Here is a 21,850-nt window from a genome sequence, read left to right as displayed (position 1 = left end):
TGTGAGATTGCGATGAACTGAGATGTCTTTTAGAGATTATAAATGCAGTGCTCTTTGCTGGCATTCTGCCATGCCAAACCATGCACGCTGCTTGCTTTAGTTAAAAATAACAGTGTTCTGTGAATGTTGATGCTTTAAAAACAAATATTTATCAGGAGTGTGTATGCTGGGATTTCATAAATTTAATGGAGAAAAAAGTAACGTAACTAGTAATGTAACTAATTACTAATTACTTTTGAAATAAAGTAAACAGAACAGTAACGTGATTACTTTTAAAAGGAGTAATCAGTAATCAGTAATTACAGTAATTAGTAAGTACAAATCAGATTACATTTTCAGAGGAACTTGCCCAGCACTGCACAAGAGTAAGTAAATGTCAAATTCTGTATTTTTTGTAAACTATTCTCTTCTGTCTTGAGAAATATTTGAGAAGTGCTTGTCCATAAATGCACCAGGTGCTCGGAAACCTTTATTTCTAGCTTATTTGCTGAGTCACGTCTGTTCCAGGAGGCCTTGTGTAGTCTGCTGTTAATAGCACTATAGGCAAATAGTTGTTTTTGAACCAGGTCCAAGTATATATGCAGGAGGTAAATGCTACCTGTCGGCAATGGGTCTTCTCTCTCTCATTTTCTCTCCTTCTATTTTTCTCTCACTTTCTGTCTTTATGGGACTTCATAGTGTGATATTCAATAAACAGGCTGTTGTTAGTAAGGAGTCAAAGTTGGTTAGAGTGTGCCTGGCATGGCTCCACAGACCCAGGAGAGACTACATGGGGCCACGATCAGGGTTTATAGGGCGCTTGGGAGTAAATAAAGAGAAGAACGCTGTGCTAGCTCATCTCAGGGGTCTGAGTCTGCTTTAAACTTCGACTTTCCCAACAGACAAGCATTTGTTATGATGGTCTGTACAGGGTTTGTTCATTCAGTCGAGTCCTGAATCTACATTGTCCCTCGCTCACTCTCTCTGCCAGAGACTTTATTCAGAATAGACACTATACAGTATTTAATTGGTCACGAAAAAAAAGAGGCTGTGAAGGATTGAAACAAGTCAAATTGGGATTTGGGAGGAGGATGATCTATGTGGTTCTCAATTCCAGTCCTCGCGACCCCCCGCTCTGCATATTTGCATATTTTACATGTCTCTCTTATTTAACACACCTGATTCAGATAACCAGCTCATTAGAAGAGAGCTCCATGCATGAAATGTGTTACGATTTACATGGTCCCTACACAGTCTTCATTGCTCCCTATTCCCTGCACCCTACACTCTGCAGTAAATGGGTGCCATCAGAATGAGAGTCCAAACAGCTGATAAAAGCATCACAATAATCCGCAGGTAATTCACATGACTCCAGTCCATCAATTATCATCTTGTGAAATGAAAAACTGTATGTTCATAAGAAACAAATTCCATCATTAAGACTTTTTCAACTTCAAGCCATAGCTTTTGACTAAAATGTGAGTCCTTTATTCATAGTATTGCTTTCTCCAGTGATGACTACCGATAATATGAAATCTTTACATTAATCAATGTTGTTGTATCTTTAATAGGAGGCATGATGATGTGACTTGCCTATAGATATATAAAATTTTGAAGAATAATTCTTATTGTAACAAAATGTAACATTTTGAAATTTTGATATATATATATATATATATATATATACCAGGCAAGAAACTGATAAAACTACTGATAACATGTTTTACTTGAATTAAACACATTTCATTACACCAAATACACAAAATAATGTTATTTTTAGCAGCATCATATGACCCCTTTAAGATGTTTTGGAGAAAAGTTTCTGCTAGTTGAATTGAATTTGGCAGAACTCTGTTGCAGATTTTTAATGGCAGAATATATAATGCCAAATTAACAAATTCCTCGCTTATCGACTGGTTTTTGGACTACCCATCTGCATCTATTGTCAGTGCAGCAGTTTTATTTGTCGTCTTATGTAACAGAGCTGCTGTGAAAGGTCTTCTCATGCTTGTGAAATTCTAATGTCAGGAGAATTTGTCTTGGATAAGCATAATGAGGCTGTCTGTGTCTTTTGCTGGTGTTACGTGGCCGATGTTGGAGACACTTTCTCCTTTTGGCCCCAAACAGATCTCAGGTTACAGGGGCTATTCTGTTTCACAAAGCTGGGCACGTTTGTCTGGGTAACTCGAAACACTGGGCCGTGAGCTGTGGAAAAAGACTGAGTCATCCGGCTGCAGATCTTCTCTCCAGCGGAGATGCGCTCTGGGAAATGGTGTGGACAGCAGTGCAGGATGATACACACTATGTCAGCCATACCATATGTGCTAGACCGTCCACAGCCATGTAGTTGCTTGGCAGGCACCCACATGCAGAAATTCTCACAGTATCAAGCCAAGTCGAAAAGCCAAGACATACAGCTTCACCCTCAGAATCCAGTTTTCCTGCGCCTTTCTCCGTATTGCTCCAGAAATGCAAAAATTTGATTCCTCTGGGTATCTCATGCGTATTCTTAGACTCGCTGTTTAATTTGATAATGAGCATGTAGGGCGCTGTAGAGTACGGTTATGGTTAGTAGCAAGGCTAATGTTACCGGCGAGGAAAGCGCAAGTTCATTATGAAATAGATCCAGTTACTCGTTTGCTTCAATGGCAGAAAGATTAAGTTGCAAGTGTTGTCAAGTTGCTTTAGTAAAAGTTGTGCTGACAGATGCTGTCTGTGTCTGTTGATTTTTATGTGTCACTGGCATAGGCCTGTGGCCGTATTTTATATTTTGAAAATTGCATACTTTGAAATCCTTCGAAAAAATGTAGATAACCTATCAGGAAAATTGTTGACTGTTTTAAAAACTGTTATCATTCTATATGGTATTATCACAAATGGTATTCTATATGTTTTTATCAACAGTTTAAAATATAAATTTTAGTTTTAGTAACTTAAAAAAAACACCTGATTAAATTAAATGTATTGATATATTGATATTTTTCAAATAAATAATTATTTATATTTAAATTTAATTTAAATTAATATATATTTGTGTAATTATATTAAAGAAAATAACTTTGAAAAGAAACTTGATATAAATGTAAATTAAATAGACTAAATGATAACTAATAATAACTAATATAAATGTATAATAGTCATAAAATATATAAATAATAATAATAAATAATATTAATATAAATGTATAACAATAAAAAAAAAAAATTAACCATGTCCTAGGCAAGCCGCAAGTCTTCTGCGAAGAAAGACGCAGAAGGCTTGCTGAAGGCTTTTTTTTTTAATAGATTTTTCTGTATGAATATGGTTTAGTAATTTTTTTTGAGTTAGGTGACAGAAAAGTTAAAAATGAAGCTATGGTGTGTCTGAAAAAAAAAATTAATAGGTTATCTAGAATGCTTCCAATTATTTTGAACTTGCATGGTAATTGTAGAGGTACCGAATGCATGTCTTCTCTGGCCTGAACAATACGCTTTGTGCTATATCACTACAGTGTATTAAATGAGTAGCAGGGCATTTTGGAGACTGCTGAAGTTAGCTAGTCGCTTACGGAGATGTCCCATTCTGTGGCATGTTGCCAACCAGATCATCAAACTTTCATTGTATAACTCACACAATGCTGCATTTGTTTACAGGTCTCAGTGTTGCCGTCCTGCTTTCGGGAAGCAAACCTGTGGTATTATACGCTGTAGGTTTGAGGAAGCGAATCTTCTAGAGGAAAAATATCTTTTCTCCCATCTCCACGAGTTTCTGTTTTGTCTGCGTTTCTTTACTGTGTTGGTTCTTGTCCACTCCATGTGTTTATCTCATATCTGGTAAATGGAGGCTTCAACCCACACGGATGTTACTACAGAGTCTTTGCCGATAGGGATTGCGGTTGGTCGACTTGTTCTAAAGCTGAATGCTCAGCATCCATCCATCTTCATCTGTCCTCCAACTCAAATGCAGCTGCATATCATTCCATTGTGTTTACTTCCAGTTATTCATGAGACAGATAGTTCCTCCGTTCATCAGGCCTGATAATCTATGGACGAGATGGGGGTTGGGTCTGTGCCCGTACTTGTCCGTCACTCTTTATACGGATGCTGTGACCTACATGTCATCCCCACAGCCACCTCTGCTCCCGGGGTCAGGGGAGTCCAAACGCTATCTGACCCTTTTTTTCCGCAACATGGCTCTCTTCACCCACTCAGTCTGTCCAGTTTCTCTCTCCCCTGAGTCTCCTGGCAGTTAGTAGTAAGTCACAGGAAGTCGGCTGGATCTTTACTGTCTTTTGGAGCTCAAGGCCACACATGGTTCTGGTCTTTCAAGACTTTAGAAGCTTAACTCACCTGACCTAATATACAGTAAGAGCAGATGCAACACAGAATCAGGCTTCTGGTGTAAACAGATGTGCTGTGGAACATTAATTCACTTTCACAAGTGTATATAAATAAACCTGGGTACTTTGTGCCATGTTAAAATGCTCTCCTATATATGGAGTTCCAAATTAATGTTTGGGAGAAGCTTGTGAAGCTTGTGTATCTAGTCATCAATCATAACACAAGGCTGTTTAACTTACAGCTGTGATAATTCATCTAGCATTTGACTCACAATTTACTGGTTTTCAATTCGTTTCTAAACTGAGTGTTTTTGTTTTGTTTAGTTTTTGTTAAAAGTGTAGAAAAATTGAACCTGTAATATAAATATCACAACATTAAAGTAACATAATCTGACTACTTTTACCAAATGTTGCGATTATTTTGTCCATGTAACAATTTAATATGTATATATTTTAAACATTGTAATGTAATTAGATGAATCATGATTTATTTGTTTCTTTGAATATGAATTGGCAGTAAAAGTGCATTGAATTCAAATATTAGGAAAGAGTAACCATACTTTGTGGTCCATATCATATCACATGGTCCAACATAGTTCTGTAAACTTTTTAACATTCATTAGATTTTCAGCATGATGTTCATTAGTTTTTGTGTTTTTTTCCTTAGGAGAGGAAAGAAGCACAGTATACTCCTGAGAACACAGCTGTCTGTCAGAGTCCATACCTGCATAGGTGAGTAACAAGATGCTGTTTCCCTGTAATTAAACTATAAATGGTGAGAAAAAACATTTTGTACTTAATCTTCACCCTTTTAAATTTCTGGCTCAGTCAGCAGATTCTGGCTGCATCAGATTGTTTAGGAATTATTTTCTCATTTGTTGCTTGTTGAATGACGGATGTGTAAATTATACGTACCGAGGCCCTTACTTGATTTTAACTGTGTGGTAAAGTTTTCCTCTTGCTAATAGGCCCTCACGCCGCAACATTTATGATCTAGTTTAAATATGTTCCATGCTTGACTTCTCAATCGATATAAAACAGCTAATGTAGCAACTAATTATGAAAGCCTGGGTAGTGCTTTACACACACACACAAGTTGTGTCAAGCGTATTGGAGTTTAAAACTTTAAAATCTAATTCCGTTTTAGGCTTTTTAATTTATAACCTGTGTGATCAGTTTCAAAAACACTCACAAATTTGCCATGGCAACATTTTTCTGCCAGAATATAAAACATAGATGATAGATAGCATGTTTGAACTCACATGATCTTGCATAGTTACTGTATATTTCTTCACAATCTTGTTGTTTATCTCATGTCCCTAAACCCTTTGACAGAATCAGGCTTCATTACCTCCATAAGCCTTATCCCAGATTAACATCTGTGTCATTGTGTGGAAGCAGGACGGCTATGGCTATCTCTGTGTCATGAAGGATTAAGTGTCACAGACAGCACCCACAAAACCCATTAAGCATATAAACTGTGTTGTTTCTCTGGAAGTGCAGTATGCATGTAACTCACTTCAGAGGTTTGTTACCTCTGTGACTCATTGTCTCAGACAGCACACCCACAAACCATACATTATATGGACAGTCTGATGCTCAGTGGACATAAAAATAGGTTTTATCGGTGTGCTTGGAAGTTGTGTTTACAAGTTACCAGGCTGCTACAAATGCTGGGTTTCCATCCAAGTGTGTTTTTGTGAATTGTGAATTCCAATAATGATACGATGTCTCAGTATCCCATTGTATGCTATTGTTTTATGAATGTGTTTATGAATTTGTGGAGTTAAGTTATATTAAAAACTATAATTTGTATAACTGAATTACATTTTTTTTATACAGAAATCTTATATAAATGTATAAGAATACTTTGCAGTGGCTTTCCCAGTGGCGACAAATTCCCTTTCAGCAGGTTTATTGGAAGTGATGATTTTGATTGATTGATTTATTTTGATACTTATTTATTAACTTTGATAGGGGGTGAAATCACAGTTTTATCCGCACAATTGTTTTTGCAATACTCAGTTTATTATTATTATTATTATTTTATTTTATTTTTCTTAAATTCGTAACTTGGAAACATATTTTATTACCTCAGGAAAATTTGTCTTAGAATTAATATTAAATATGCTAAATGTAAATAACGTTTTTTTTTGTGAAGTACATGTTACCTTTAACATCTTACACCTTTTAACATCTTTAACACCTTTAACATCTAACACCTTTTCCCTCAAATACTGGATAGATAGACAGACAGACAGACAGACAGACAGATAGATAGATAGATAGATAGATAGATATAGATTTTAGAAAATGTAAAAATATTAAAAAATAATATTTAACATTTAATTGTGAAGTCCAATTTTTTTTTTGTAGTTTACTCAATGTCTTTCTATTGTTGCCTTTCTATTTATTTATATTTTTAAGCTGTGGTGCTTTAGTTAGTGTACTGACTGGTTATGATTACAGCATATTCAGTTTTCATCATCTTCTCTCTGAGAAGTTGTAGTTTGACAAATTTTGTGAGATTTGTGACATCAAATATTCAAAAGATTCAAGAGTTTTATTTGAGATACTATCACACCTTTACTTTAAACTTTTAAAATCATCCGATTTCACATTTATCCACTCTTAAACGTCATCTACAACTGCGGTTGGCTGCTTTACGTGTCAGTCAGTTGGCCTTTTCATGTTTAAATGGGCGGTTTTTGGCTGGAATAATCCGCAATGTAGACCAGACTTCATGCCGACAGTCAAACGTCTAAGTGATTCACTGCTGTTGTCTACAGGAACTGGTAGTCAGTGTTTAAGACAAGTGTGTGTCTGTAGCGAGCAGTATAAACTTAGTGGCGTGCTGCACTGCAGCCAAGCACACGTGGCTCGTACAGTTTTCCCTCTCCAGACTGCAGGGGAAAATATAACCGTCAGCCTGCAAAAGCCATTAAGCTTAGAACTGTCAGGTTTTAATTTGTACGTTTCGCAAAAGTGTTATTTAAGGATATCAGGGACAAAAATTGCCCCATGAAAGAAGTGCAGTTATCTCTCACAGTCAACTCCATTTACTGATCCTGCATGCCTGAGGGATTGCGGAAACATTGGGAAACTCCAAAGCTGTTTTGCTAGGGGTATTTTGGTCCAAAAATAAAGTTGCTGAAACTGCTGGCAAGGTCTGAGAATCTGTTGAGAGTGATTTTACGAACCAGACCTGCTCAGACACCTGCCCATGAATCGTTTTCCCTTTCGTTCTCGCGCAATTTGCGAACCATGAAAGAGGGCAGCAGCTTAGCACAAGTACCTCTTGTAGCAAACCCTTCCGAGAAGCTTCACCTATCAACAGCTCTGAACGTTTGGTTATTGATTTATGTCTTGATAACGTACTTTGAGTGACTACGTTGTTTGTCTCTGTGGAATCAATGTTCCGTATCTACGATTTCAACCCGTATGGAAAAGGCAGCTTGATAAGAGAACCACTATGCTTTGCAGATGTTGCCTTGCCTCTCTACAGCTTGTTGAATGTTATTCTGCCATTCTATCCTCTGTCCCGGGACCTGTCCTAAACCACGCTGCATTCCTTGTAGCAATGATGGGATCGCTTTTCTGACCAGCTGTGTGCTTGTGTGATTGAAGGCCTATCTGGGTCAAAGGTGGGTCCTGTGTGTGGGAGGTAAGGGGTTGGTAAGACTCTCTCTTGCTCTCTAAGCAGATGACCCAAGATGACAGCTGCTGCTCTTCAGGCTTAAAGTGTCTTTTAAAGTGTATTTTTTATGTACGGTTTTATAGTAGGTTTTATAGTATTTATTCAAATTTTTGGGGGTTTTATATTTTCAGTTTTCATTTTATTTTTAGTTTGCTTTAGTGATATTATGTGATTTTTTTTATTAGTTTTACTTTTTTTATTTAGCTTTAATTAATTTCAGTTTAGTAATTTTTTGTGCTTTTACAGTATTTACCAATTTTATTTCAGTTAGTTGCCAAAGCAACATTTCATATTTTCATGTAGTTTATTCTTGTTGAGTTGACTTTTTTCATCATTTTATTTTATTTAAAAAAAATAATTGTATTATTTTTTTTTAAATATTATAATTTTTTTTTTATAATTATATTTTATGTCAATGAATGAAAACATTTTTTAAATAGTTTTAATAATTGTATTATTTTTTTTTTAATATTATAATTTTTTTTTTAATAATTATATTTTATTTCAATGAATGAAAACATTTTTAAAATAGTTTTAATAGTTTTTGTTTTAGTTAACAATAACGGCACTGGTTAATGTTAATAAAAGTATTTTAAACGCTCTGTGGTTTACATTGTTTTTGAATGAGGGAAAGAATCAGTTTCAACATTCAGTGTTTGAATTTGTCAGACACTTAACTTTATATAACTTTAATAAGCTCTGTACATAATTATAAACGTGTGATTTGTAATTTTATTACTGACTATTGCCTTTTTGAAGCAGTTTAACACTCCTTAATTAAAAAATTGCATCGGAATTGGTAATTTCACTTTTGGATTACAATTTGGTAGTGTAAACACTAGATGCATATTGCATTCTAAATAAATTAAATATAAAATTTATCCATTTAAAATTTTTTTTTTAAATTTCACATTCTTTGTTAAGAGCTAGTATGCATCGTGGTGGTGCTAAAATTGGTCCTGAAACAGTTTTTCCAGTTTGATCAATTACAGCCTTATTTGTCTCTGCATGTGAACTTTGGGAGATAAAATCAACTGCAGTTTTTTGACTGCATGTTTTATGTGATGTCACAGCTGTGGGTTAATCATGTATTATCATAATTTGTGTTCAATAATTTGTCTGTTGATCCACTAATCCGTAGAATCGTAGAATCCCAATTTTCCACCAGTATTTTGGCCTTTCAACCCCCTACATAGCACTTTTGGTCATTTTCAGCTCAGTCCAAATGAATTGCTAATCTAAAACATCTCTTTTGTGGGAAAAAAAACGCAGTGTCACCACCCAACATTTATTTGTAAAAGTAATTTCATGTATAGAGAGATGCATATACTTCCCATAAACATTGTCCATCTGCAATATCTTCAGTGAGGTCTGGCCGTGCTTTTGATCGCACATTCGGGGCCTTTTATCTTTAGTTTGATGAAAGGAATGAATTCAAAACCACCATGCTGCTGCTATTCATAGCAGGACTTTACACACCACACCATCATAAATCAACTCACCAGAGTGAGCTGTCAACAGACCTAAGGACACAACGCCATGAGAACTATTTTCATGCACTTGTCTGGGCTCATTAGTGAAAACTGTTGCACTTGTGCATGCCTGATTTATATTTTCCATGTCTATGCTAACCACTTCATTAAATGACAGGAGTGTTTGGCTACTGCTGTGCCCAGTATGGTTTCAATGACCTCCATGTTTTGACTGTCCATCGTTATTATTATGGGAAGTTACATGGGTCAACTGTGTAAGCGTGAGTCGGACTCTAGACCTAAGGACACAGCGCCATGAGAACTATTTTCATGCACTTGTCTGAGCTCATTAGTGAAAACTGTTGCACTTGTGCATGCCTGATTTATATTTTCCATGTCTATGCTAACCACTTCATTAAATGACAGGAGTGTTTGGCTACTGCTGTGCCCAGTATGGTTTCAATGACCTCCAACGTTTTGACTGTCCATCATTATTATTATGGGAAGTTACATGGGTCAACTGTGTAAGCGTGAGTCTAATGGACTCTAGACCAGGGGTTTTTAAAAGTTTTTGGTACCAAGGACCCCAAAATATGACAGGTATCCCTTGTGTGGGATCCCATTCTTAAAATGTAAAGGCAGTTACAGTATAAAAGTAAAGTAATATACGAGAAAGTCAATAAAAGTAATTGAAATTTAATAACCAACTTTTACATTGTCATTCAAAGCAAGATATGTTAAATTAGTATCTGGAAATATTTACATTTTAGGTTGAATTTTCATTTCTTTTAATTAAAAATATGTATTACATAATAGAAATAGAAATATGATGTAGTATTATATTAGTATCATATATATATGAAATAGGGAATGAAATAGAATTATCAAATATTCTGAATGTATATCTTTTTTTTTTTAATGAGTTTTTTTTTAATCAGTCAGGTAACACTGCTGAGTAGAGTTTGAAAATATATACTTTTGCCTGGTCAAATAGTAAATGTGCATTATTTTTACGCCAGCGACATGCAGTCTGCAAAAGTATTAACCAGAAATATATATTTTTTAGATTCATAGTCCTGAGAAATCTAATGAATTCCAATTCAAGGAACAACTAAAAATTAATAATTAGCTTTCTGGCTTCTGGTGTGATGAAAATATGTTCCTGGCTCTCATTATTTATTTTTTTTGTGTAAGCTGGAAGCAGATCTTGTTGAAAAAGGTATCCAGGGTTGATGTTCTTCCAATTAGTGATTATGTAACAGTCAAATGCTGCTAATACGCTCATCACAGCCATAAATTGACCAGTAAAAAGTTCTGGCCACATTTGATCTGAGTTTGCAGCTTGAAAGCCTGGCATCTGGGGCTCCTTTCCAGTTATTTCCTTATTGTGCCTCATGTTAAAATGAGGAATCTTGACATTGATACTTCTGGAGCGGGAAAAAGATTAATTTTGACTGGAATGTATCCTGCAGGCTACGCCATGGTGGAACGAACACAACTAGTGTTGCTTTCGTCAACGAAAATTATGACTAAAAAATCAGTGACTTACTGCCACCTGCTGGCAGTTTGTTTCATTTTTAAAGTATCTTCAGTTATTTAAATAATTTAATATTTCTATATTCAAAATTGTATATTTAAAACATTAATATCATCATGAATTTATGGAATTAATTCCACTAATTCCACTTCTGAACCTCATTAAATGTCTGAAAGTACACCAAGCCACTTTTGTGTTCTTCTGTGCCACCTCTACAAACTAATTTTGTTAATACTGATTTAATTTGATTGGTAACTTATATTTCTTATTCTACTTGTTCTTATTCTGTCGTTTTAATTAAAAATTTTAAAAAGCTTATAAAATATAATTTTTTAAAGAATTTGACAGAAGATGACATACTTTTAATAAAGTCATGGTGGTCAAATATCACCTCGTAATGGGAAGGCTACTTTTTGATAAAATTTTGGATAATTGTTTAGAAGGTGCTCCTAAAATTTTGAACGTGCTCCTAAATTTTTTAAGTTAGGAGCACAAGTGCTCCTAAAAAGAAAAGTAAGCGTAGAGCCCTGTACTATATTGACTGGGTTAAATAGAATTGCATTACTAAAAAGAGACTAAAATACCATTTTCATTGACTAAAACTAGACTAAATGTCATCAGTTTTCGTCGACTAAAACTAGACGAAAATAGTCATGGATAATTCTGACTAAAATAAGACTAAAATGCTCAGACTTTTAGTTGACTGAAAACTAACTAGACTAAAAAGAGTATGAACGTGACTAAAACTAATAAAAACTAAAATGACAGCTTCACACAAAGACTAGACTAAAACTAAAATTAAAACAGGCCGCCAAAAACAACACTAAACACAACTGTAAAGTCTGTCTTTCTAATTAATAAAATCTGAAGCTAGAAAGACAGTCAGCATCTTGTTAATCCATTAAAGAAGATTTGACTTTTTGCCTTTTGTGCCTCTGTAGGGAATTAACTAAATATGAATTATACCCACTGATAATAGCGTGTGTTTGCATTCTGTGCACATTGTTTTAGCACATGGTTTACTAGGAATTATGGCCAAACCAAGATGTAGATGAGTTTGTTTCTCCATCAGAACAGATTTGGAGAAATGTATCATTACATCACTTGCTCACTAATGGATCCTCTGCAGTGAATAAGTGCCATCAGAATGAGAGTCCAAACAGCTGGTAAAAACTTTACAATAATTGTGTTTGTATTGTAACCAATGACAGTTATGTATTTTACATATGACACAGCACTATTTCAGCACATTTAGCATCTGGTGAAACTGGATTGTAGGTGGTTAGCGCTGAAATACTGCACAGAAAAGTGGCTTAGAGTTTCTTTTTCTCTCTTCGCAACCGATGAAAACGTTTATCTACCTTTTCTTCAAATCGCAACCATATGATCATCCAAATTTAAACAGGACTTCCTGAATGCGGTGACTTAAAGGTCCAAGTGTTAGCATCAGAGAATAGCGTATAAATAATCTGTTTATTCATAAACATGAATGATGAGTCTTTTAGGCTCTTATATGCAGTGCCTGTCATTTAGCGCGTTTGCGGAGAACCTCAGCGGTCAATGGCAATGAGATTTAGCGGTGTGGTAATGTACACAACATAGCTCATGGTTGCTGCAGCAGTCGTGAAAAGCACCAATCACCATCAGATGGCTAATTTTCAGAGCCCAGAAACCCCCGTGCTGCCTGCGAGTAAACCGTGGCTTTCCGACAGGGCATAATCCAGATGCCTTAATCATAGTCATTTACTCGCACAAACATTTGGCTGCAGAGGAGATGCTTTTGTTGGGCTGATGGAAAGCCTGAGTTCTGGTGCTCTTGGTTTTTGTTCTGCTGGATGAGCTAATGGTTTATTAAAGTTTGCAGGGTCAGTGTAGATCTTGACGCTGATTTGCCATAATCATCGTGTCTGGAAGTCGGGGCTCTATGATGTGAAAATGAGGCCAGACTCCTGATTAAACTCAATGATGCTAACGTGTGGTCCCAGTAAAACTGCTCTCCGTTTATTGCCATTAGCCCTCACTTTAAATAAAGCCATAATGAATTTTTAAACATGTGAAATAAATTTAAAGTAATGGTCTCGCACACGGTTCTGGGGGCACTGGTAACAAGGACAACCCTAAAAAGCCCTGATTGTGAGGTGACTTGAGCGGCAAATTTTCACTAGCAACTCGCCCCAATCCCCATCCAAGAGTAATATTTAAAAGCACATTGCGGTTATGGCCAAATTATAGACATAAAGTATAAGTTAATGGAGGTTGGAATTGTTTACTGGGTTTTGTGAGCTTCCGGAGTAAATCACTGAATTAGGTCTGGATTTTGTATAAGGTACAGAATGCGGTGGAGTACTGTAAGTGCTTCGTTAGCCATAGAATGCATCACATCTTGTATGATACAGTACATGTGCTCATTGTACTGTTTAACCAATATGGGTTTTTTCAATGGTTGATGTCAATATTTAGAGAGGTAGATATAGATATTATTATTTTTTTCCAGTTAATAAAATGTAAAGTTAGCAAATGAGACACAAAATTAATTTACACAAGCCATTTTATTTTTGTTTACACCAAAAATAAAAGATCCAAAACCACATATTTTATTATATAATTTTTAAACTATATTAACTATGTCTGTCTGTCAGTCTCTATTTGGCCATATTTGTGCCATTATATAGCATATAACTGTTTCATTTTTTGTTTTGTTTGCCTTTATGTTTTGCATAATTATGTTTTTTATGCATGTTTGTTTTGTTTTGTGCCGTTATGTTTGGCAAAATTATGTTTTTTTTTTTGTCTGTTTGTTGTTGTTTTTTTGTCTTTTGTTTAGTTTTTTGTTTTGTATTTGCTGTTATGTTTGGTGTAATTTTCTTTTGCTTTGTTTAGTTTTATTTTGGGATTTGCAAGATTTCGCAAGATCCTTTTGTGAATCGAATTCTTAAACAACAAAACACAGACAACATGTGCAAATAAACAATGCTATAAATGGCCACAAATGGTTTTTAGTGAATTCCTCCCTCTGTCTATATCAGTGCTTACATTTTTCTTACAGTTAGTGTTTGCACCAAATGAGATCTCTTGATCCGCCCACTGTTTGTTCATGTCCCCATATGACCATCACGCTGAGCTCCCTCTAAATGTCTGCTGTTTTAACTGCAGATACTTACTGAGTTCAGTTAGGACTTGTTGACTTTAAAGAAATGACCTACGAACACCTGAAATCATACCACAGAGTAGCAATCTAACCTACAGTTGATATGCTCTTAGATTTTTGTCTGTTTAATGAGCTTATATGGAAACATCTACTTTCAATTGACCCTGTGTGATTTGCAGTTAGTTGTGATTCATGATGCTTTAAAACTTCACGATGAATTTGGCGCTTTTGGCCTATTGTTTGGCACTTTGAAACACTCTCGTAGAAAGAAAAAGACTGTGTATGTGAGGGGACTCTCAAAGTTGTAAATTTTCAATAATTCCTAATGCTTTTCCAAGCGGTAAACAATGTTAGAGCAGGAAAAAGCAGGACAGTCTAAGGCCCTAAACTTAGTTCACTCTCTTCGCTCTTGGAACAGTTGTTGTGCTATAACTGCATTTTAATTATGCTGCATTGCTCTGTGTAGTTTTGCTTTGCTATTATAATTTTCAGTTTTTCTTTCCAGAATTGTCATAAAAGCGTGGTTGTGTTGAGTCTTGAGTCTGTGTTTGAGATGGTAGATTGAAATTGTAAAATAACCTGAATGATTTTTCCAGGATTTAGGCCTTATTAGTCCTAGACCTTGAAATAATTTTTAGTATTGAAAAAACATGTTATTCCATATCATTTCCCAATGTTCTCCTCAAAATGATGTGCAAACACAGCAAATAGCTGTCCACAGTTTAAAATCAGCAAGAAACAGTAGTCACCATGGACAGATGTCTCCTGCAGTCATTATCAGCTATATAAATTCTGTGGTGATGTTTCCACCCGCCAGATGTTCAGCATGAGAGATAATGAAAGACATTCATGTCCAATCTTTCACAGACTTTCCTTATCGTAGTCAGATTTGCATCCTTGGCATTGTCAAGTGCGCACAAGTTAGGAATAGATACTTCAAGTAAAAAGGGAATACAGAAGCCTCATAACAGTGAGGCTTTCTCTGCCTCAGCTGGATTTCTGTGTGCTGACAGCCTCAGACTACTAAAAAATATTCACATCCAGACAGCTGATGAAATCAACAACTCTGACCCCACTCTGAACTCTCACTGCAGGAACATGAATGAATTGTTTCACAAATTGAAGTAATTTCGAGTAAGTACACATACATCTTTAAAAAATGCATTATCCTTGAATTGCTGTTTATTGCTAACTGCTATCTGATAAACATCTTCAAAAGAGCGGATTTTAAATTATGAACATGAAAACATCTGCTGAATATCGTTCTAGCATCTGACAGGGAACTTTTCAGAGATGTATTGCAAATGAGAAAATGCGCTAAAAATGACAACTTCCAGATGTAAACACAGCAAATAGACATCTGGGTGCTGTACGTGTGCGATTAGGGTTGATAAAATACGTTTTTTCACCAATACGGATGGATGTGCATGTGGAAGTGTGTTTATGTGTGAGAGAACACAGAATGGACAGGGTGAATTCAGTTGCACCGTATTTCAGTGTAAACCTGTTTCTTTTTCACTCGCAGTCCAGTTTAAGCAGGTGTGAAATGTTGAAACAACGCTGTGTCATGAGTATTGACATTAAGTCATTCTTTTCAGCTGAAACAGACTTTCTATGTAAATTTGGATTAGTAGGTGTTATGGACCCAATGGCTGCAAGAGGGGTTTCAGGGAGTCTGTGAAAAGGTATGGTTAAAAAAAAACAAACAATAATAATAATAAAAAAATAATAATTAAATAAATAAATAAATAAATAAAAAAAAGCTCAAAATGTACAGAAATTGTCATTTTAGTTTAATTCTACTTTCTAAGCACTTACAATAAATGAAAATAGATAATTATTTTTATTTTATGGACAGATAAATAGAGAAAAAGATAACAGTGTTAACATAATAGAAAATACATTGTGTCCACATATTATTATTATTATTATTATTAATAATAATAATAATAATATTATTATTATTATTTCATTATATGGATTGTGTGGATGTCACTCCCAGAATTTTGCGGTGTGTTTGTGGCCTACCTGATCAGCATAATTTCTTTAGTGAATCGGTTGCTAAAGCAACCCAAACAGTGCATGTGAATAAACATCACTACAAGCCAGTGCCATTCATTCTTTTTTTCTTTGTTTTTGGTGTATGTGTGCTTTGTTATTACTATTACTGACCTTTTTAAAGTGACTTGAAAGTGAATGTCTTTAAAGATTCGACTGCCTGGTTGATGACCACAGACTTCTTGCCTGAACGTGTGTAACAATGGATGGATTATGTCTTTTCAGAGAGCGCAGACATGGGAAGCAGAGACTTACAAACAGTTAAATGATGACAGACACATGACACGGTGTACAGCCTATCCACACACACACATAAAAATACATTTGTCCAGACACATTCACAGCATCTCCACCAAACCATCTGGTTTCCATTGTAACCCCTTCTGCGTCCCTCACTGCTTAAAGAGGAAAAGATTAAAACTGTCTACATGTTCATCCGTGGAGGTATTTTTATCTGAGCGTTCAGCAGTAACCTGACTCTGCTTGTCTCACTGTTCTCCGTCTCATCTCACATTTTCTCAGCCGTTCTCTTACTCGAGTTCTCACACCAATTTCTTTCTCTCTCTCTCTCCCTCAGATTTTTGTAGTTTAGGCCCTGTAGTTTAGATCCTTTCATTAGACCTCTTAGCCTTCTTAACACTAATTGTAATTCTTATTTGGCCAACCCTGACCTAAAAAAGACAATGGCAAGAAAAATAGAGCTAGAAGTTCAAGTCTAATTCCCAATTCCAAGAAAGAAGCAGGATATTAAAGGCTCTTGAAAAGGTCAAAAGTGCCTGTTTCCCAGCCTTCACTTGGTGAATGTCCAATTAGATCCTTATAATAAAAGTCTCACTGTGCTTGAATTTTGTCATAACTGCTTTGTCATTATGTCATTTTGAAAGTCCCTGATGTTCAATAAGGCTGCATGTATTGATAAAAAGTACAGTAAAAAAGTAATATTTTATATTACATTCAGGGTAACACTTTACAATAAGGTTCATTAGTTAACAATAGTTAACTGTGTTAGTTAACACGAACTAAGCACGAACAATACTTCTGCAGCATTTATTGATTTTGGTTAATGTTAATTTCAACATTATTAAAATCAAAAGTTGTATTTGTTAACATTAGGTAATGCACTGTGAAATAACATGAACAAACAATAAATAACTGTATTTTCATTAACTAACATCAACTAACAAAATTAATAAATATTGTAACACATTAACTAATGTTAACAAATGACACCTTATTTAATGTGTTACCACATTCAGCAGTCATTACTCTCGTCTTTAGTTTCACATGATCCTTCAGGAAGCATTTTAATATGCTGATTGGGTGCTCAAGAAATATTACTTATTTTAATCAATTTTTAGGGTTATTTTCTTTAAATAGCATATTTTCCACTGACTCTTTATCGCAATAAAGACTTTTAATGTTTTTGATGACACAGCAAATGTTATTTGTTCTTTTTTTTTTTTTCTCTGCTGTTCCAGTAAATGATAAATGAACAGCGATTACAGCAATTACTATCTGGGCTTTCACAGGTGTAGACGTCTTGTCGTTGGCTGTTCACCAAGGTAAAATCACCCACTGCTGCAGCATTAGCCTAATTATCCTGACATTTGAAATTGAATTTTCCACGATTAACCCAAAAACGTGGATTACTCATGAAGTTGTTCAAAGATCCTCTACCTGCTGAATTAACTTCGACTTATTTTTCTGCAGCAATTTATTCCCCCTCTGATGTTTCAAGCCTCTTACGGGAAGTCAAATATCCCTTTACGTTAATAATGTTGAAATGACTCTGCATTAGAAACTCTGCAGCAGCTGGAGAGACTATAATACTGTCATTTGGCCAAAATTTGTTGGACACAATGCTGGTAGTTGCCAGGCATGTGGCCTTCATGTGTGGCAGTTCCCTTACCCTTTTTGATCTTCAAATGTGTTTAAATGTTCAAAGAAATTCCTGTATTTTTGAATTAATCAATGAACTGTTATATTAGAATTATTATGGATATGTGTGCTGAATGTCCAAAGGTTAACCACACCTGGCATAGGAAGGTTTCTTTGGGAATTGGAGAGTTCTATTGATTTTCTGTTGCTTCATTGTCAAACCAAACAAATTCTCAGCCCAAGGGACTTGGCAGAAAGATGCACTCTAAAAAATGATCCAGGGGACCTGTTACAATACAAGTTAAAAATTCTAATTTAAGAATTTAATTAAACCTTTTAAGTTGCAAACATTATTTTGTTGAGTTCAGTTGACATCAGAATGATGATGATTACATTAACTTAATATTGTGCATAAGTTAAACACAAATTTCTGTTAATTGGTTAAAAAAAAAAAGTCTTGTTAACTTTGGAAATTGGGTAGTGGATTTCTAATTCCTAGCATGCTTTGCATATGACTGGATAAGGAGAGTAAATGTTGAAATTAAGTGTTATTTTATGTGTGTTTTTTAGTGAAGGGAAAGATCTGTTAGTGTTTAATGCTGTTATCTTTGACATTTAAAAGAGTTTCTGTTAAGTTGAAGTTTTTATGGTTACCATTGTGCTGAAGAGTATAGACCACATGAAGGTAAACACTACATTGACTCTATTAGCAATGACTGCGCTAATGCCAGTGACGAGTAACATCTGACATTAAATATTCACACTAAATAAATTACATTTAGCATGTGCTATGATAGCATTGGATTTGAACTGAAAAAAATATAATATAAATTGGTTCCAGGCCCACAAATTCATTAATTGCATCAACTTAATTTTGAGTAATCAACTTAAAAATGTGTTTGTTACAAAGTTCTTAGCTCAATGTAGTTTGTTGGTTGAACAAAATTACAGTCATAAGTCCAAAAACAATTATACAAACTGTTGTTAATTTTTTATTTTATTTATTTATTTATTTTTGGAGCTAGCACATTATTCTTTAGAGCGTAGAAAGGGGAAATGTTCGTGTGCTTTAGTCGCTGGGCATTGCCTTTATTTACTTCTCAAAGGCCGGGCTACTCTCAAACACTAAAGGCCTTTTTACATCACAGATCATGCAGCAAAATGAATACCTAAATGAATACCCTTTGAATGCCTAAATGAATAGTTCATATTTAAACAAATATAAAATAAATTATCTAGCCTAGCTAAAGAAACAAAAAATTATGAATAATCACACTGCAATATTTCTGAATTTCCTTTTAAAACTCTCTTTGAAAATTCTGTCTTGGCATGGATAACGTTATAATGATACTATGAATGAACCCAACTGTATCCATAACTGTATTCGTATGTAAGCAAAACATGAAGACAGATTGTTTTTTACTAAAACAGAGTGACTTTTTGAGTAATGGTAAAGTGCATTTAGCAACATTGTTTTTTACAGTTCTGGTCTTTCTATCAAGACGTGACCCAGAATAATTGACACAAAGCAGGCAGTGGCGTAAGGCGATGGGCTACACTGTAGCCATTACTGACCTATCGGCTGCCCATTTATCAGAACCGGTTGTGTTGAAGGCCAGGCTGCTGTTTTTAGGCTTGATGTAATGGGTCTGGGATTACACTTAGAGCTGAAGTGCATCAGTCACCTCACTTTCTCTTTTTATCTGGGCACAGTTTAAATATAAACAGAAGAATTATTTTGGGAATGTGGTGACAAAGACAAATTAGACGAATCAGTGTCATGGCACTTTTTTGTACTGACCATTAATATATTAAAAAAACATGCATATATAAATATGCATTTAAGTATTAAGGGGGGGGGGGTTGAATTAGTGTTGTTATCATTTACTAAAACTAAAAGTAAAAAAAAAAATGTTTTAGGTAATTGAATTGAAGCTAAAATAAAACAGATAATTATTTAGAATAAAAATAGACGAAAACTTAAAGGCAAAAAAATAAAAATACCGTACTAAAAATATCATACTAAAAAAATAAAGTACTAAAATAACTCAAATAAAAATAAATGAAAGCTAAATGGAAACATAAAAAAACACTGATAAAAAGGACAAAAGCACATAAGATAATTAATAAATTACTAAAACTTAAACTAATTCAAATGAAAACTAACTATATGAAAATAAAAGCTAAAACAAAATATTAATACATACTACAAAAGTCTAATTTTTGTTTTTATGTCAAGACAAGGGTAGTTCAGGTTGTAAAATGTCATGTGTAACTTGCCAAAAACGTGATGTGAAAATATATTTGAAAATATTATTAAAAATAATGATGTGTACGCTTGTATTGATAGTGTAAGTGCAATTTATTATTACTTTTTATTGATGGCTACACCACATGACATTTAGAGCATACAATACAGCTTTTAAAGTTTTTTAGAATCGTATGAAACCAACATGAATGCATTTCAAGAACTTGGCACATTTTAAAGTAGAATATGTAAAGGTCTTTCCTTTTCTTTAGGTCATGAATAAGTCTGTGAATCGGCACGGCCTTCTGTGACCAAACAAAGGTGTCTTGTATCGTGTTCTCATGGCTGTAAGATCAGTAACCTATTGAAGCTGACACACACAATCTCTCTATCTGCTCTTACTCTTCTGTTTTTGAGCACTCAGTCCACATAAAGGTTTTTCCTGTGTAGCGGACCCCTCCTCATCCCTCCGCTGCTTTTGAACATTTCCTTGGTGTCGCCCAAGTGGCAGAAAATTGAGAACTCTTTGTTAGCTGTCACTAGTGAGAAGAAAAGGATGGTGGGTGTAGAAAGACCCTGGCCCTGTGAGAAAGATGGATAAGAGACACATTTAATCTGCCGGGTCATTGTTCAGGAATCACTTCATTACTCCCTGCTCGGCTCCATGAGCAATAAAGGTGTCATGTGAGTCCATCACTTCACTTTGTACCACAGTACTTGAGGAAGCAAAGAGCATGTTTCAACTTCACTGGGAAGAACCCTATGTTTTGTTGTCACTAGTTTACATTTTGAAGGATTAGTTCACCCAAAGAAAATTCTGTCATTATTTACACCTCATGTCATTACAAACCTGTATCATTTACTTTGTTTTGTGGATCATTGCCGTCATAATGAATGGGGACTCAGACTTTCTTCATAAAGGAAACAGAAGTACAATAAAAGTATTGTTTTGAAGTGATTTTTGCATAAATTCCAAGTCTTCTGAAACCATATTATCACTAAGGTACAAATTGAAATGTGAGTCATTATTCTTTTTTTTTTTCCCACACTCGTGCTGCTTGATGAGTTCACAAAAGAAGTAACGATGACCGATTCATAAACAGATTGTTCTTTCAAGACCTATATTTGTTATTGTCAGTATTTAGTTTTCAACCAGATTCATGCATTTTAAAACCTAGTCGATATATTTTATCCTGATGGCTATTTAATTGTGCAGGTTAATTTCCCTTAGTTTTTTTCCCCCTTAGCCTCCTGAGACCCTGCATCCTCATATGAGGACATTATATTTTAGTGAATTTCTCTGAGACTATACATGTCACGGGTGCACACACACGAGGGACGAGGAGACGCTGGAGAATACTTTACACGAGACTTTATTCGTAGGAAGGAACCAAGGGAGACGGCGGATCAGGATCCTCGGGAGGCCATGGCGGATCCGGGGACTCGGGAGGCCATGGCGGAGCAGGGGACTCGGGAGGCCATGGCGGATCCGGGGACTCGGGAGGCCATGGCGGA

General features: G+C 35.2%; 1 protein-coding gene across 1 annotated transcript in view; it reads left to right on the top strand.

Moving 5' to 3' along the window:
- The window catches only part of LOC107752839 (FH1/FH2 domain-containing protein 3-like), a 212,572-nt gene that overhangs the window by 40,906 nt on the left and 149,816 nt on the right, over positions 1-21,850 (top strand). The window contains exon 3 of the mRNA XM_016568910.1: positions 4,965-5,029. Within this exon, the coding sequence (XP_016424396.1) occupies positions 4,965-5,029 (65 nt within the window). The remainder of the gene's footprint in view (positions 1-4,964; positions 5,030-21,850) is intronic.

This window comes from Sinocyclocheilus rhinocerous, unplaced genomic scaffold, assembly GCF_001515625.1.
Source record: "Sinocyclocheilus rhinocerous isolate Xijiao unplaced genomic scaffold, SAMN03320098_v1.1 scaffold771, whole genome shotgun sequence".
NCBI classification, from domain to species: Eukaryota; Metazoa; Chordata; class Actinopteri; order Cypriniformes; family Cyprinidae; genus Sinocyclocheilus; species Sinocyclocheilus rhinocerous.
Note: the sequence above shows the minus strand (reverse complement) of the source record. Positions and strands in the feature narration are given on the sequence as shown.